Source organism: Podarcis vaucheri (assembly GCF_965113315.1).
Source record: "Podarcis vaucheri genome assembly, chromosome: 10".
NCBI classification, from domain to species: domain Eukaryota; kingdom Metazoa; phylum Chordata; class Lepidosauria; order Squamata; family Lacertidae; genus Podarcis; species Podarcis vaucheri.
In genome coordinates this window covers 21,945,799-21,961,862 of record NC_138748.1, presented here as the reverse complement: position 1 = coordinate 21,961,862, position 16,064 = coordinate 21,945,799, and the positions used below count along the sequence as shown (strand labels likewise).

At 41.5% G+C, this 16,064-nt stretch overlaps 1 protein-coding gene across 2 annotated transcripts in view; it reads left to right on the top strand.

Annotated features, from left to right (window-relative positions):
- ZNF277 (zinc finger protein 277) overlaps positions 1 to 15,493 on the top strand; it is a 39,835-nt gene extending 24,342 nt beyond the window's left edge. For both annotated transcript variants that reach the window (XM_082239777.1, XM_082239778.1), the window contains 7 exons: positions 1,732 to 1,842; positions 4,420 to 4,552; positions 10,200 to 10,267; positions 11,413 to 11,509; positions 12,811 to 12,853; positions 13,512 to 13,686; positions 14,972 to 15,493. In XM_082239777.1, coding sequence (XP_082095903.1) covers positions 1,732 to 1,842; positions 4,420 to 4,552; positions 10,200 to 10,267; positions 11,413 to 11,509; positions 12,811 to 12,853; positions 13,512 to 13,686; positions 14,972 to 15,164 — 820 coding nt within the window. In that variant the 3' untranslated portion in view covers positions 15,165 to 15,493. The remainder of the gene's footprint in view (positions 1 to 1,731; positions 1,843 to 4,419; positions 4,553 to 10,199; positions 10,268 to 11,412; positions 11,510 to 12,810; positions 12,854 to 13,511; positions 13,687 to 14,971) is intronic.
- The last annotated feature ends 571 nt before the right edge of the window (positions 15,494 to 16,064 follow it).

Here is a 16,064-nt window from a genome sequence, read left to right as displayed (position 1 = left end):
GGTCCATACAGTCCAACATCCCATTTCGCACCTGCCCATCAACTAACTAAGGCAGTGATGGAGATTTTGTAGTCCAGCTACATCTGGAAGGTCACAGCCACTCTCATCCCTGATGATTGGCCATGCTGACTGGGGCTGATGGGTTTTGGAGTCCATGAACAACTTGGGGGAGGCACAATGCTTTGGAACAAGGATTTAGCCATCATGACTAATGGCTATTGATAGATCTGTTGTCCATGACTTCATCTCCTTTCGAAGTCTTGCAAGCCATTGGCCATCATCGCATCATGTGCAATGAAATCCATAAAAGAAGAAGCGTAAAGAATTCTTTTGTTTTGCCCGTCCTGAATCAAAGTCATTAGTTGACTGGCATTCTAGTTGACTATGCCATTAGTTGACATGGGCACACGGCTCACCTTCGGTCTGACATACCATGGTTGTTGGACCAGAATTGTTGTGTATGAATTAGTGGATCTGTGAATTAGTGGATCTCAGCGGCCTGCTTTGCACATCACTTTAAACCACAGTTAGGCTTAACTATACTGTCAAGGTGTTGTGCAGTATACTGGGCTAAAATCTTGGACACATTGCCATGGTTTGACTTGGTATTATGTCGGAACCTGGGTTTGTGGCTTGTCTCTCAAAATAAACCACAATCCATAACCAAGATTTTTTGCCCATGGTTTTAGCCCTGGGCACCAGCATGCTGCACATTCATCTTTAAAACATAGTTAACCGTGTGCAAACCAAGCCCATCACACATTTTAGTGGTGGGAATATTCTCCTCTTCTAGCTTTGCATTGGCTCTTTCTCATCACGTACCTGGTTCTAAACAATGAATTTGATTTATGTACTTGTTTTGCATGCCAAGGTCCTTTCCTTTTTTAAAAAAAAAAAGGTGTGTGGGTTTGTCTTGTGTTGCTACCACTCAGAAGGCACCAAGATGGACTGACTGGCACATGCCCATAGAAGCCTTCTTGGGTGTCTGCAGGATCCCTTCCCCAACCCTGGTATTAGGCCTGAAAGGATCGTTTTGTTGTAGCCAATAGACTAGGTTGGGAGGAGAGCCATGTTCAGTTTATCCAGTTTGCATAGGTGCCCCTGGGCACAAAAAGTTTGGCAACCTCTGCAAAGCGTTAATATATTCTCCCATTTCTACTGAAATCTACTCAAATGGTTCCCCCGGTGAGTAATTAGAGTATTGGTTAAAATTAGCAATTCTTTTTGGTTTCAAGCTGGCAGGTCAGGTTGTGAAATGCTGCAGTGAGGTGGCGATAAATCTGAGATGTAAATTTTCCCATTTAGTTACACACAACTGCTTTCGCTGCTGGGAAAGCTGCGCACAGTGCTGTAACTTATTCAGTGTTGGTTTTATAGGGGTGAAATCCACATTTTCTTCAGTTAAGTGGAAATAATTTGTCTAGCCGCAGAAAAAAGAAACAGTGCAGTTACTTAGTTGCGGTTTTATACTATTTTAAGTGTTCCGAGTACAGAGAGCCGCTTCAGAAAGACTCTTTGGGCTTTCTTCCTCTCTCCGAGTTGGCCTCTGCAGGGAAAAGAGGCACACTTACAAAGGGGAGAAAGGACATTTATTTTTAGTGATGCTCCTTAAACCATAGCACCAGCCTCTTTCTTCCCCCCACAACCCACCAACCCAAAGAGCCATGTTTTGAAGCTGCCGTGAAAGTATGTTAAAGGAACTAACACTCTGCTTGAATTCTTCCTTTGTAGATCAGACCTTCTCAATCACATGGCAAACGATCATGCATTCAATGTTGGGCTGCCAGATAACATTGTACACTGTGAGGAGTTTTTGGAACTTCTACAGAAGAAACTAGACAGGTGCGCTAAGTAGCCGAGTTTACGGAAAGACTGGATATGATCTTTGTAACAAATAAGTTAGTGTACACGAGAGACTCTGTATATTGTTTTGGGAGTTCTTCACATCATAATCTTCACCTAAACCATTCCTCTTTGAACCCAGGTCCCTGATATACATAGCTTTTGTATATCAGGATTGGAAAGAGCAGTAGTGTCACTTATACAGTGGTACCTCGGGTTAAGTACTTAATTCGTTCAAGAGGTTCGTTCTTAACCTGAAACTGTTCTTAACCTGAAGCACCACTTTAGCTAATCGGGCCTCCTGCTTTCGCCGCGCCGCCAGAGCACGATTTCTGTTCTCATCCTGAAGCAAAGTTCTTAACCCAAGGTACTATTTCTGGGTTAGCGGAGTCTGTAACCTGAAGCGTATGTAACCTGAGGTACCACTGTACAAAAATTTGGGATGCTTCCAGATGTGTGTTCATTGTGGAACCACTGCACTTTTTTACAAACATGGTTTGGTCTTCATCAAAATGCTTATCCCAAACCATACTTTCCTTAACATTAATCTGAATTTCCCCTTACCACAGAAAATCCACTAAATAAAAGCAACCCATTGTACATCCACAGTCACTACTGGAAAGGAGGTGGGGAGGATGCTTCTAGCATTTATTTATCTTTTTAAAAAGTTTGGAATTAAATCAATAGTAAGGAGCAGCTCGATTATCTCCGAATTGTGTTTATGAAAAAAAGAGCTTGATGCATAGGTCCTTGGGTATTCTGAAGCAACAAAGTTGGTAGAAAATGGATTTTTAAGAGCTTATAAAAGGGAGCCTGGGAATTGAATAAGTAATATTGTTTCATAGTTCTATGGATGAATTAGCAATAAAAGTTGGAGATGGTCTCTAAATGCAATCCCTGACCAATTCCTGAAGGCAGGAAATATGTGTGTGTGTGTGTGTGTGTGTGTGTGATGGTTGGAGAGAGGGCAGTATTTTTACTTACCAATGCAATATGCTAACATGTTAAAATGTTCTTCAAATCAGTTCAGTTACATTGATCTGTGAATCATGCATCCGCGCAAAGGGTCCTTGTGATTTTTGCTCAGGCAGCAGAATGAGATATCTGGGAATCTGATAAATCAGCATTATATTAATGCCAAGCAGAGTCACTCTGCCCAAAGCTATCTGAAGCATGACTTACTAAGGTTCTTCCACACTGTAACAATCTTGCAATAAGCAATCTTTAAAATAATATTCTTGCCGTATTAAGTCAATCCATTTTTTCTGTGTTGAAGGGCATTTTAATCCAGTACCAATGATGCCAACAGCTAAATCTCAGTCTGTTGTGCTTGCAGTGGTTTATGCTTTGATTTTTTTTTGTATTTTGTATTTTTTTATTTTTTTATTGCATAAATTTAGTTGTGTGTGTTTTTATATTCTTTGCTTCCATGGCTGCATAACTTGTTTATTCCAGTGTCAAATACTGTACAAGGATACAATACAGAAAATTTATAAAAGTGATTGTAAACATGTAAAAAAAATAAGCTCAGTAGTACCAATAAATCAGCAGTCATATAAATTCTACAAAGGCAAACCACCAATAATTCCCCAAAAATGATTTAAATTTTACATATTTACACTACATCAGTTGGCAGTGGTGGTTCCTTTAACACAAGGGATTAATGTGTTTTTTCTTTGGTGAGCCAATTCTATATCTGCTCTCCCCTTCCAGGGACAAATTTTTAAAATGGGTGGGGTCACCTACCTGTCAATCAACTGATGTTTGTCTTTTGAAAGTGCACTCCCATTGAGCCTTCAAGTAATCATAGAATCACAGAATTGTTGCTAGAAGAGTCTTCTAATCCAACCCTCTGCAAAGAAGCTATTTTTTGTCCAAGGTGGGGCTCGAACCCTCGACCCTGGGATTGAGTCTCATGCTCTGCCAACTGAGCTATGCCAGCTCTTGCAGGGTGCTCCAAGATTATGAAGCAGTTTGCATCGAAACAGCTGCTGAAAAAGAGTGTTAACACATGCCTTAAGCCTTCTAATTCAGCATATGCTCCTGAAAACCTCGGAACTGCCTGAATCGGCGGGGGGGGGGTGTATCTTGCTCTCTGTAAATTTATCTAACCGTGCTTTCTCAAAGTAAGCTGCTGTCATCATAGTCACTTGAAGTAAGTGGCTGGTTCCTTACAGCAGTGTTTTTCAACCTTTTTGGGCAAAGGCACACTTGTTTCATGAAAAAAATCACGAGGCACACCACCACGGTGTGCGGAGAGGGAGATGTCAGAGCCCCGCTGCTCTCTATGGGGAATCGGATGAGAGCGGACCGCCTGTCCGCTCTCATCCGATCCCATCCGATCTGATCCCCACCCAGGATGGATGGAAAATAGGGTGGACACAGTCCGGCGCCCGCTTAGTGGGCGAAAATTTGACTTTTAAAAAAATCTTTCGAATTTTTCTATTTTTCCCACGGCACACCAGGCAACATCTCGCGGCGCACTAGTGTGCCGTGGAACAGTGGTTGAAAAACACTGCCTTACAGTAATGTCCCTAGCACCAGTTTGTAATTTTATTTATTTACTTTTAATCTTAGCTTGCAGTGTTTGTACTGTGAAAAAACCTTTCGAGATAAGAACACGCTCAAGGATCACATGAGAAAGAAGCAGCATCGCAGAATCAATGCCAAAAACAGAGAATACGACAGATTTTATATCATTAATTATCTGGTAAGTTGATGTACAGTCATACCTCGGGTTACAGACGCTTCAGGTTGCACATTTTTGGGTTGCGCACCACACCGCACCGAACCCGGATGTACCAGAATGGGTTACTTCTGGGTTTCGGCTCATGCGCAAAGCACTAAATCGCGCTTTGCGCATGCGCAGTAGCACCAAATCACGACCTGCACGTGTGCAGACACAGCGCTGCAGGTTGCGAACGTGCCTCCCACACTGATCACGTTCGCAACCTGAGCATCCACTGTATATGCAACTCTTATTTGACTGACAGTGCGATCCTCTATATGTAAACTCATTTTTTTAGTTCACTGGGACTTCCTGCCTAGTAAGAATGTCTGAAATTGCAGCCTGATTTGCACATTGTATGCATGATGCCATCAAACTGAAGCAGGTTTAAGTCTCACCAGTTTTAAATCAATGGGATGCAAGTGCTTTGCCGGCTGGGGAGCTTGACAACGATACCAGGAAAGGTTCTAGAACAGATAATTAAACAGTCAGCCTGTGAGCACTTGAAAAAGGGTGCTATGATTACTAAAACCCAGCGTGGGTTTCTCAAAAACAAGTCATACCAGACAAATCTCTCTCTCTCTCTCTCTCTCTCTCTCTCTCTCTTGAGTTGAAAGCTTGGTAGATCAGGGGAATGCTGCCACATAGTATATCTTGATTTCTGTAAGGTTTTTGACCAAGTCTTTCATGATATTCTTTCGGAGAATCTGGTAAAATGTGGAGTGGATGAGGTAACTGTTGCTCTTGCTTGTTCTTTGGCCATGTTCTGCAAGACGAAGTGACAAAATGAGCATTTCATTGTGGCCAAGAAACGGAAATGCCTCTTTCCGCCAAGGTGAATGGGCATGTTTTTAAATCCACCCCCCAAATGTTAATAATGAGGGGGAGACAGGTCAACACCAAGAAGGCCTCCCCTACTGATCATAGGGCCCAGGATGGTGGATACTGAGGAATGCTTTTTAGGTTCTTTGGTCCCAAGGCATTGGAGGTGTTATACTGCAGTGCTAACATTCTGATATCTCACTGGCATTTCACTAAGGCTGAATTAGTTTCCCAGCCACTATTAAAGCTTTCCCTTTCTCTTTAACTGAATGTGGACTGACATAATTGAAATGACAGATGTGTAGCCTCTCTCGTTCATTATTGCACACCCTGAAGCATTTGGAGGTCATGAACCAGCTCTTCAAAACCATGTTTGATTTTTCTAAGAAGACAGAAATGTAATGCTATTGCCTTATAAGAGTGTTTTTATTGGGCAGTAAATATTGTATAAAACTCAAGAGTTACTGTAATAGCAGTAATAATTTTTCTAGTATTGCCTGTGTACTAGAATTTCACTTAATGGGATTATTTGTGCCTTATGGCTAGGAGATCCTGTGTGCTAGTTACTCTAAAGTAGTTTTCTGTGTCACAGTTTATTGTTGTTGTTCATTAAATTTATATTTTGCCATTCATTGGAAGATCACAGGGCAATTTACAAATTTACAAGTTTAACTGGCCTGGCTTGCTTTAAGCCAGTCTGAGGGGCTATTCACAAAGTTTAGGTGTGTTTGCAATATGCCAGGACACAGAAGTAAGTCTGAGGCTTGTGTAACCCCACCAACCACATGGAATAAGAAGAGGTAAATGAGCATGGGGGAAGGAGGGGATTGCCTGGCCCTTGGGCTCACCCTTCTGCCATACTACATGAGTGCCTGTGTGCCTATGCAGATAATGAAATGGTCCTGTTAATACAGTGGTACCTCAGGTTAAGTACTTAATTCGTTCCGGAGGTCCGTTCTTAACCTGAAACTGTTCTTAACCTGAAGCACCACTTCAGCTAATGGGGCCTCCTGCTGCTGCCACGCCGCCGGAGCATGATTTCTGTTCTCATCCTGAAGCAAAGTTCTTAACCTGCTGCACTATTTCTGGGTTAGCGGTGTATGTAACCTGAAGCGTATGTAACCCGAGGTACCACTGTAAAGACTTCTAATTCCAGTAGTGGAGAGCAAGCCCAAGCCATTGGGCAGTTTGCTTCTGTAATTCTCCTGCAATGAACTTGTTGAAAGAGGTAAAATTCCCCGTTGCTTTCGGTATAGCTGGAAATTACTTAAAACCTGATGTAGCCTAAAAAATCTAAAGCTTTTGTTTATTCTAAACTTGGGGTCACTTGATACCATTAGGTAAAAAGGTAAAAAAGGTAAAGGACCCCTGAACGGTTAAGTCCAGTCAAAGGCGACTATGGGGTTGCGGCGCTCATCTTGCTTTCAGGCCGGCGTTTGTTCACAGACAGCTTTCTGGGTCATGTGGCCAGCATGACTAAACCACTTCTGGTGCAGTGGAACACTGTGGCTGAAGCCCGAGCGCACGGAAACGCCGTTTACCTTCCCGCCACAGTGGTACTTATTCATCTACTTGCACTGGTGTGCTTTCGAACTGCTAGGTTGGCAGGACCTTGGACAGTGCAACAGAAGTTACCCCGTTGCAGGGATTTGAACCTCCGACCTTCTGATTGGCAAGCCCAAGAGCTTAGTGGTTTAGACCACAGCGCCACCCGCGTCCCACTTGATACCATTATATTGTAAGTGGTTAGGGAAGAGAACTCTTCCTCTACCACCCCCTTCCCACCCCTATTTATTAGCTTTTCATTAAAAAGCTAGCTGCTCGATATGACTACTTTCATGGGAGGCCGCGTGGTACTGTGGTGGGTGGGTGTGGTGAGAGAGGTGTTAATGTGAGGTACCGGTAGTTATCTCACTATCCTGGTAACATTAATGAATCTGGCTGCCGCACTTGGAGAGTTTACCCTCGAGAGTAGCATCTCTGAATTAATTACAGGATCCAAATTCCCTAATCTGTACTGAAATCTTGTTACAGGCTGTTCTAACAAATGTACAGTGGTACCTTGCAAGACGAATGCCTCGCAAGACGAAAAACGTGCAAGACGAAAGAGTTTTTCGTTTTTTGAGTTGCTTCGCAAGATGAATTTCCCTATGGGCTTGCTTCGCAAGACGAAAAACGAAAACGTCTTGCAAGTTTGTTTCCTTTTTCTTAAAACCATTAATACCCTTTGGGAAACCGTGCTTCACAAGACGAAAAAACTCGGAAGACGAAAAAACTTGCAGAACGAATTAATTTCGGCTTGCGAGGCACCACTGTATGTCTGTGCGCCGTTTACCTGACACGCTGTAGCAGCTTTGATGGAGCTATGGGACTGGTCTTTTTGTGTTTGTGTGTGTGTTTTCATTTGCTATAAAATATTGCAATGGGGTCGTTGTAGATTTGTAAGACTCCATTTTAATCTCTTGTCTCCAGGACTTTTCTGTTTTATTATTTAATAAGGAACAAGGGTAGGACATGCCAACATACCTAGAAGTGGTAATAACAAACACTGTGTCTGAAGGACCTACAATGTTGTGTGAATAAGGCGAAAACCCTTTAAAGTAAAATGCCACCTGGCTACTCCTGATCTAAGCACTAGCTAATAATACACTTAGCATTAGAGTAGCTAGATGGTGTTTTACTATTATCTTAAACATTTCCCCTTACTCCTCAGCGTTGTAGCTCCTTCAAACATAATGGCCCTTCTGTCTTCCCCACCCCCAGAAAAAAAACATGCATTGCCAGAAAAGGATATAAAATAAAAGTGGGTCGTATCTGTGGCACTCCAACTTACCCTGGGTCACATCTTGACAAAGAGTCAGAATTTTAACATAATCCTAAATATTTATTGTATTTATTTATTACCTGATATATACACTACCCCTTGGGGGACAGTTGACCCTTCAAGGTAGTGTGCAAAATTACACAAAATATAACAATTTTAAAAACAAAATAAACATAATTTGTACTACCAAACCAGCCAGTTTAGACTTTTGTGGCAGGCTAACAATAAAAATAAATACATAAATACATACATACATACAGTGGATTTTCCCACAGTAAAACAACAGTATCTTAACTCTAACAAGCTATTACAAGGAGGCAAATGCTTTACTGAAAATGTGAAAATGTAAGACATGTAGGTGAAAACTTATTCCAACTGGTTTTGGGAACTGACTATTTTTAAGGATAGGAGTGGTGTGATGATCTGTATATTTTAACAGGTCTCATATACATATAGATACATACATATATACATATTAGTTCTATTAATGAGGCATCAGGCATAAGCCTGCATTTTATTAATGTTTGATCAGGACTTGTATATTAAAGAGAGAGCTTAAAGATTTTCAAAAGTTTCATGCCAGGCACAAGACCAGCTGCTTAGAGAACCTTGACAGTGTTTTCCTCCTAGACAAAGGGGCCCCTTTGATTTATAGCAGAAAACAATTCTCAAAGTCGTAAAAGCTGAAATTACAGGCTGAGAACGAGGACACTGACCCTACATGTTACAGAAGATAAAAAAGGCAGAGATGAACATAATTAGGAATGAGTAAATAGTAAAATAATACCAATGTGCCTCCCAGTAAAGTGAGCCAGATCTTCTTTCTAAGGTTAAAGACCAAATGGAGAAGCATCTAGCTGGCAGAAAGAGAGCATTTTTGGGAAGTCTTTTTTTAAAGCTGTTTCTTTCTTAAACTGAGAAAGTTAGAGGGCAATAAATGTTGGGAAGAGCTAATGGGAAAAGCAACTGGCTGGAGAAGGGGGGGGGAGTGTAAACTGAAGAGGCTTCTTTTGAAACTGCTTTTTTTACTGAGTTCCCTTTTCTACTTTACAAAGGCCTTATTCCTTTTAAGAGGCTACCTGTGTTGTGTATTAAGTGTATTGGCATAGATGTAATTATGCAAAGGATTTAGAAATGCTAGATTCTTATTTCATATAGTTGTAAGAGTTGTATTTATCCTGAAATTAAGTCAGCCACCAGTCTAGCCCCCCTGCCAGACAAGAGACGCCATCCAAGCAGTCCTGATATATTAGCTGTCAGGCATTTGTTTAGAAACCTTCAAATGAAGGAGATCTTTCAATGTTGATGTGAAACTCAAGATCCTTGACATATGTTTAAGATAAAAATTTAAGATTAACCATTTGTTTTAGAAGGCAATAGGGCAAGGAGGGCAAGAGGTGAGCTGGTAATTAAGATTCCTTGTTGAGACACATGTAAGATATATTACTACTTATTTGTCATTTATAGATGTAACAATATATAGCTCTTTGTGTTCCATATAAGGACAGGAGGATATGGGTGTATCTTTTAGGATTGGTTATAGCAATCAGCCAATAGGAAATCCAACCAGGCTGATTGGACAGAGGCAGCCAAAGGAGGAGCAAAGGGGGCTGGATTAAGGGAATATAAGTGCTGGCCATAATGGCAGGAGGCCAGGCCAGAGCTTGGTAACCATATACCACTGTGCCTCTCATTTATTTGTCTGACAAATAAATTATTATTTTAAATTCTCTATTGCTGCGTTGAATATTTCATTCCAGCTAAGCGTTAACCACAAGCAGGGTGCTACATTAATGCTTGTTTTTTTAATTATTGCTTTCTTTTCTGTGTTTTAAGCTGTTTTTATTTTAGCTGTAAATGACCTTGAGTGGCCTCATTTTGAATTATTTACATCCATTGTCTAAGACTAAGACTTGGAGCATTGACTGTTGCTGAAGTATAATAGATTCATGTTTGCTCTGTGTGTTTTTCTTTCCCCTCCAGGAATTTGGCAAGACCTGGGAAGAGGTTCAGTCCGAAGATGACAGAGAATTGTTGGACAACCAGGAAGAGTAAGAGTTGTATTTAAAGTTTAGAGTGGTGGGAAATCTGTTCTGCGGGCTTGGCAACATTATGTTGTAAAAAAAGTGGCATTCAGGGACAAAGTAGGTATGGCCAAGAATGTTGATGAATAGGATTTAATAGGATTTCCAGCGTTATTTAGTGTTTTATAGCAACCATGAGGAGCCATAGAAGATACAGTTCAACATGCTATGTATTCCCACCCCACTTATAATAATTTTGCATTTTAATGTATGTCCTTTCCAGTTAGGGCATAGCAATAAACTGCATGGACTACCCTTCTTAAGAAGCAGGGCCCACCATATTTCCCCAATTCTCTCATAACCCCCATGAGAGTCAGAAAACAAAGCAAAGGGGCAAGTGTCCTAGGGGAGATAGCACAGAAAAGCTAGGCCCCAGTACGCTACAAAATTTTGCAGCCGTTTTTTATTCCTTCATTTAAAGTTCTCAGAAATTTAGGGTTAGGGGTTGGAGAGGAAATGGGGGTTAAGAGGAGGTGAAACTGAGCCGCTGGGAATAAAATACAATTCCTTTTCTAGCTGTTATTTCGGAGCATGGCCACTAGCTAATGGTTTTGATTACTATAGAGATGGCATTGCCCAACTGCACACTGGAAGCAAACCACCCTCTGTGGAAATGAAGTATTGCTTTACCTTGCATTTGTTCCTTACAAGTAAACACACCCATACCCTTCTGCAGTAGAGTGGTACCTCGGGTTAAGAACTGAATTCGTTCCAGAGGTCCGTTCTTAACCTGAAACTGTTCTTAATCTGAAGCACCACTTTAGCTAATGGGGCCTGCCACGCCACCACCGCGCGGTTTCTGTTTTCATCCTGAAGCAAAGTTCTTAACCCGAGGTAATATTTCTAGGTTAGCGGAGTCTGTAACCTGAAGCGTATGTAACCTGAAGCGTATGTCACCTGACGCGTATGTAACCCGAGGTACCACTGTACTTTGCATTGACATAACTGCCTGACAGTCTGTGAAGTTGATTCCCGTTTACTTTCATGTTGGATAAGTTGAAGCAAAATTGGGCCACATGTCTGTAGCATCTCCATATCTTTCAGAAACCTTTGCAAATCACCAACTTCAACTGACTTTTTGCACTGCTTTTTTGTTGTGGTTGTTGTTGCAGAGACTGGTCCGGCTGGGAAGAACATCCCGTTTGTGCAGTGTGCCTTTTCTGTGAAAAGCAAGCTGACACTACAGAAAAGCTCTATTCTCACATGGAGGTAAGAGGCATGTTCTACTTTCTGTATTAGATCTTGCTTTGGAAAAGGGGGAGGATATAATTTGATAGCGTTCAGGTGCCCTGTTCTAGTTCAAAAACCCCCAACTGTTTTATGTCATTGTTCCACAACATGGTGCCTTCCAGATACTTTGGACTACAATTTCCATGATTCCTTAATCAGTGTGGTGTAGTGGTTAAGAGTGGTAGTCTTGCAATCTGGGGAACTGGGTTCAATTCCCTGCTCCTCCACATGCAGCTGCTGGGTGGCCTTGGGCTAGTCACACTTCTCTGAAGTCTCTCAGCCCCACTCACCTCACAGAGTGTTTGTTGTGGGGGAGGAAGGGAAAGGAGAATGTTAGCCGCTTTGAGACTCCTTCGGGTAGTGATAAAGCGGGATATCAAATCCAAACTCTTCTTCTTCTTCTTCTTAACATTATCTATGCCCACCAGGGCTGGTGGGAGTTGCAGTCCAAAATATCTGAAAACCACCATATTGGAGAAGGCTGCTCTGTACTTTATTAATTTCAGCAGAGAGGATGTTTTTGGCCACCTTTTAGCAGAGTTTAAAACTTTGCATTTATAATAAGGAAAGATTAGAATCATCATCATCATACTGATTGGAGTCTTCTTGTACTCATGCAATGTTGTTATTATTGGCAGGTGTAGTAAATAAATAAAAGATTTTAATGCAGCTGGGACTGGGTACAATTTGTCCAGGCTTCTCTGATAAAACACAAAATGGAGAAGAAAATGAGAAACAACCCAGTGGGGACTGAAGAAGCTCAATGGGCAGAGAATACTGGCTGGCAGGGTGGGTGGGTGTAGCTTAGAGTCACTTGTACCCTGAACAGAAGCATGGCACACTGCAGCATTTTGTTGCAGGACCCCACTTGTAAAGGTTAGCATTTCAATAATCCACTCGAGAGACCTATATCCTACTTAGGTCTCTCTTCATAGGTCTATCTTAATAGAAAATGCATGCTGAGTACTGAAAGCCTGAGTTTCAATCCCTGGTGTTCACAGTTAACAAATGCCAAGGAGCAAGCTTGGCAAATACCATGCAGAGTAAGATAGCCCTCTGCTAGGTGGAACAGTAGTTTGATTTCCTGTGATGCTGCTTGCAACGTCCTAACAATAGTAGCATGAAGAATTTTCAGCAATCATACAGCAGCAGTCCGTAGCCTGTAATCAAAGCAAACTTGCTACGGTGTGCCTGTTCTTTATAAACTTCAGGTGTTTTCAATTTGAAAAATTCTTAATTATTCACAATTAGAAGCCCTTTTTCCTCTTCCCAAATTCCAGGAGGCTCATGGATTCGACCTGCTAAACATTAAGGCTGAGCATGGTGAGTAAAAAGCATAGACTGTATCGGAGACCTCTACCGCTGCTGGAAATGTGTCTTCTTCGAAGTGCAGGACCAGAAGTCAACCTATGTCAATCCCAAATGTTTCAGTTTTGACAGTTCTGACCTTTTCTGAATGTAAAAGGGTAGCATGAGATACATATAGTGGTTCTCAAGAAATCACTGTAGTAAGCAGATTGAGGACAGTATGTATTGTTCTTGTTCTGTTAGTGCAAGGATTTACTCCTGTGCAACAAAGCAGCCTGTGCTTGCTCTCACATGTGCTTCCTCCCCAGATCAGCTCTGGAGAACTGGGGGAAACCGCAGAAAAGATTTAGATACCTCCTTCCCCTGTTCCATCTTAAGACTACAACTAGACACACACTCCATGGGTCGAACATAAGCCAAAAAAAAATGCTTTCTCCTTGCTCCCACTAACTTCCTCAATATTCTGTTTACCACCTAGCCCAATAAAGACTTCTTAAGAACTCAAAAGCTTGTTAGCTATTTTGTGGTATATTGATTGGCTTAATAAAAATATTATCCTAATTTGGATTTATTTATTTATTTTAATGGGTCAAAATGGTTACCTTCACTGCTTGGGTCTTCCAGTGCCCCTTTCCTCCTGCACCTTAAAAAAAATAATACTTTTCTCTGCTAGGTTTGAATTTCTATCAGCAAGTGAAATTGTTGAACTTCATCAGAAGAGAGGTCCATCAGTGTCGATGCTACAGTTGCCAGGAGAAATTCCAATCGAAAAGGGAGTTGGTAAATCATATGGAAGAGACCAGACATATAACACTTCTGCCAGCCAGATCCATGTGGGATCAGCCACAGTAAGAGTGTTTTTGTTTTTCTCCAGTGTTGTGCTCAGTGCATGATAGTGACCTGGTTTGCACGGCACAGTAAGCCAAACTTTAGCTTACGGAGTCCATGTGAATGTGCAGCCCCCCCACCCACCCACCAGAAAGGAACTCACAGCCACTTTGCTGCACCCCATATCTTTTTTACTGCCCTAAGAAAAATAAGCTTTGGCTTAATAGTGTGTCCTTTGAACCCAGACTTGTGGTTAAGTTCTCACTAACCATGATCTGTAGCCAAGAGCAAACCTTGGTTGCAGGTTGTAATTAGTGCAGAGACAGCTTAACCATAAACACATTAAGCCAAACCTTGGCTAAGCTGAACACATCAGTAAAAAGTACTGGGGAGAGGAGCAAAGTATCTGGGAGCTCCTCTCCTGGAGCCTGCAAAGTCTCAGTAAGTCATAGTTTGACATACTGTTTCATGAGAACCAGCTTAGCGTCTTGTAAATGAGACATGGATTCCACATTCTCTGCCCTTGCTGTACCATATGGGTCTTTTCCGAAGACTTAATAAGTTTTATGTGTAGTATCTGATAGCCACATGCCTTAAGAATAAAAGGGCGATAGAACAGACTGCAATGTCCGCTTTGCTTGGCTGAAACATGGGTATTCCCCAAGTGATATAATACAAGGAATGCAATATGCCCATTGGTGAGTGCATGACTTTTACCAGGTTATGGATAAAGTTAGAAAGTGAGCTGTCCTCGACCACAAATTTACATTTTCACTTTGGCTGTGAGTAACAGACCCAACTCCTGCCCTGCACCCAGAACTCACAGTGCAGTGAGCTGGATGGAACCAGGTCATTACTCCAAGCGGAATAAATCAAATACAGGGTGGATGTTTAGAAATAATACACAGTATTATTACCTTAAACAGACCATAAACTCCTGCTAAGATTTCTAATAACTAAATGTTTTGATTTATGTGGAAGAAAACATACTGTGCATATATGCTTGCCCATCCAAATATTGGGGCTGCTTCCCCAGCAATGTGGGGAGCAGTTTTAGGAAACATGTTTAAATATTGCACTCATGTGGGAGGTCTCAAATTATCTCTCTTTCCCATGCGATTGGCACCCGCCTACATGGTTGTAATAGTCATATGCATACCCCACACTAGGCTTTGTCAGCTGGGATATGCAAACAGTAAGGTAATGCCGTGTGGAAGCAGGACCAATGTCACAAGTTAAAAGCATGTTTGTAAAGGGGACTTTTCAGTGACAAGGTATGACGCTGTTCTTCACTGTTCTTTCCAGGTATTATTTTCCTACCTATGAAAACGATACCCTTCTCTGTACGCTCTCGGACAGCGAGGATGAATTGACAGCTGAAAAACAGAAAGAGGATGTGCCTGTCATCAGCGAGGATATTTCTAACATAGAGGCACTGAAACGGACGAGTGTGTTAAATCAACTTCTTTGTGAGGAGATAAATAATGGAGAACCTTGATAATTAAGTGAAGCATCTTTCTGAATACGCACTTTCCTCGCAAAGCAAAAGGTGATTTGGTAACTTTGACAGGCTGCAATAGACCCACTCTGAGTGAGAAGCTAAAAAAATAAATTAGAAACTAATCCTATGTTCTTATTTTAGCCTGACCCCCTCCTTTAGTAATTCTTCACAGAACTCTAGCCCAATGGTTGCCATCAATTTGATTTGAACTGATTTTATAATGAATTGATTTTAGAATGCTGTATTATTTTACTGTTTTTAGCCACTGTGAGCCCGGCTTCGGCTGGGGAGTGCAGGATATAAATAAAATATTATTATTATTATTATTATTATTATTATTTTATTATTGCAAGACAATGCACATTTACTGAGTCGATCTGCATTCAGTTAGGCTTGCTTTTGAGAAACCGTTTAGGATTGCAGCTATAGCACTAGATACAGAATTAGTTTAGCTGTTGGAAACATGCTGTCATGTTTATTGGTATGGATGCTTTTTCAGCGGAACATCTCCAATCAAGCAACTTTTATGCCTGCTGATTTACAGCTGTAAACAGGAGACAACCTAGCCCCTTATGTATACTATGTCGTGATGTTTAGAGTGATTAGCAGAACAGGATTTCAGCTTCCTCCATTCAGATCAAATCTCTTGTTTAAAACTGAATACAGGAGATAATAGAGTGAAGTATTCATGTTGAGGCTAATTTCTACTCTGGAATGCTCTTAGGGCCCGGTCATATGTTACACAGTGGTATGCGAACTGCTTCCTTGTCGCTTCCTCCCTTGCTGCTAACTTGGACACAGCATCATTCAGGAAAGGCCAGTGATGCAGTAACACGAATCTGATCTTAGCCATGGACATACATAGGCTTGTTGTAACAATGAGAGGAGAACTTGATC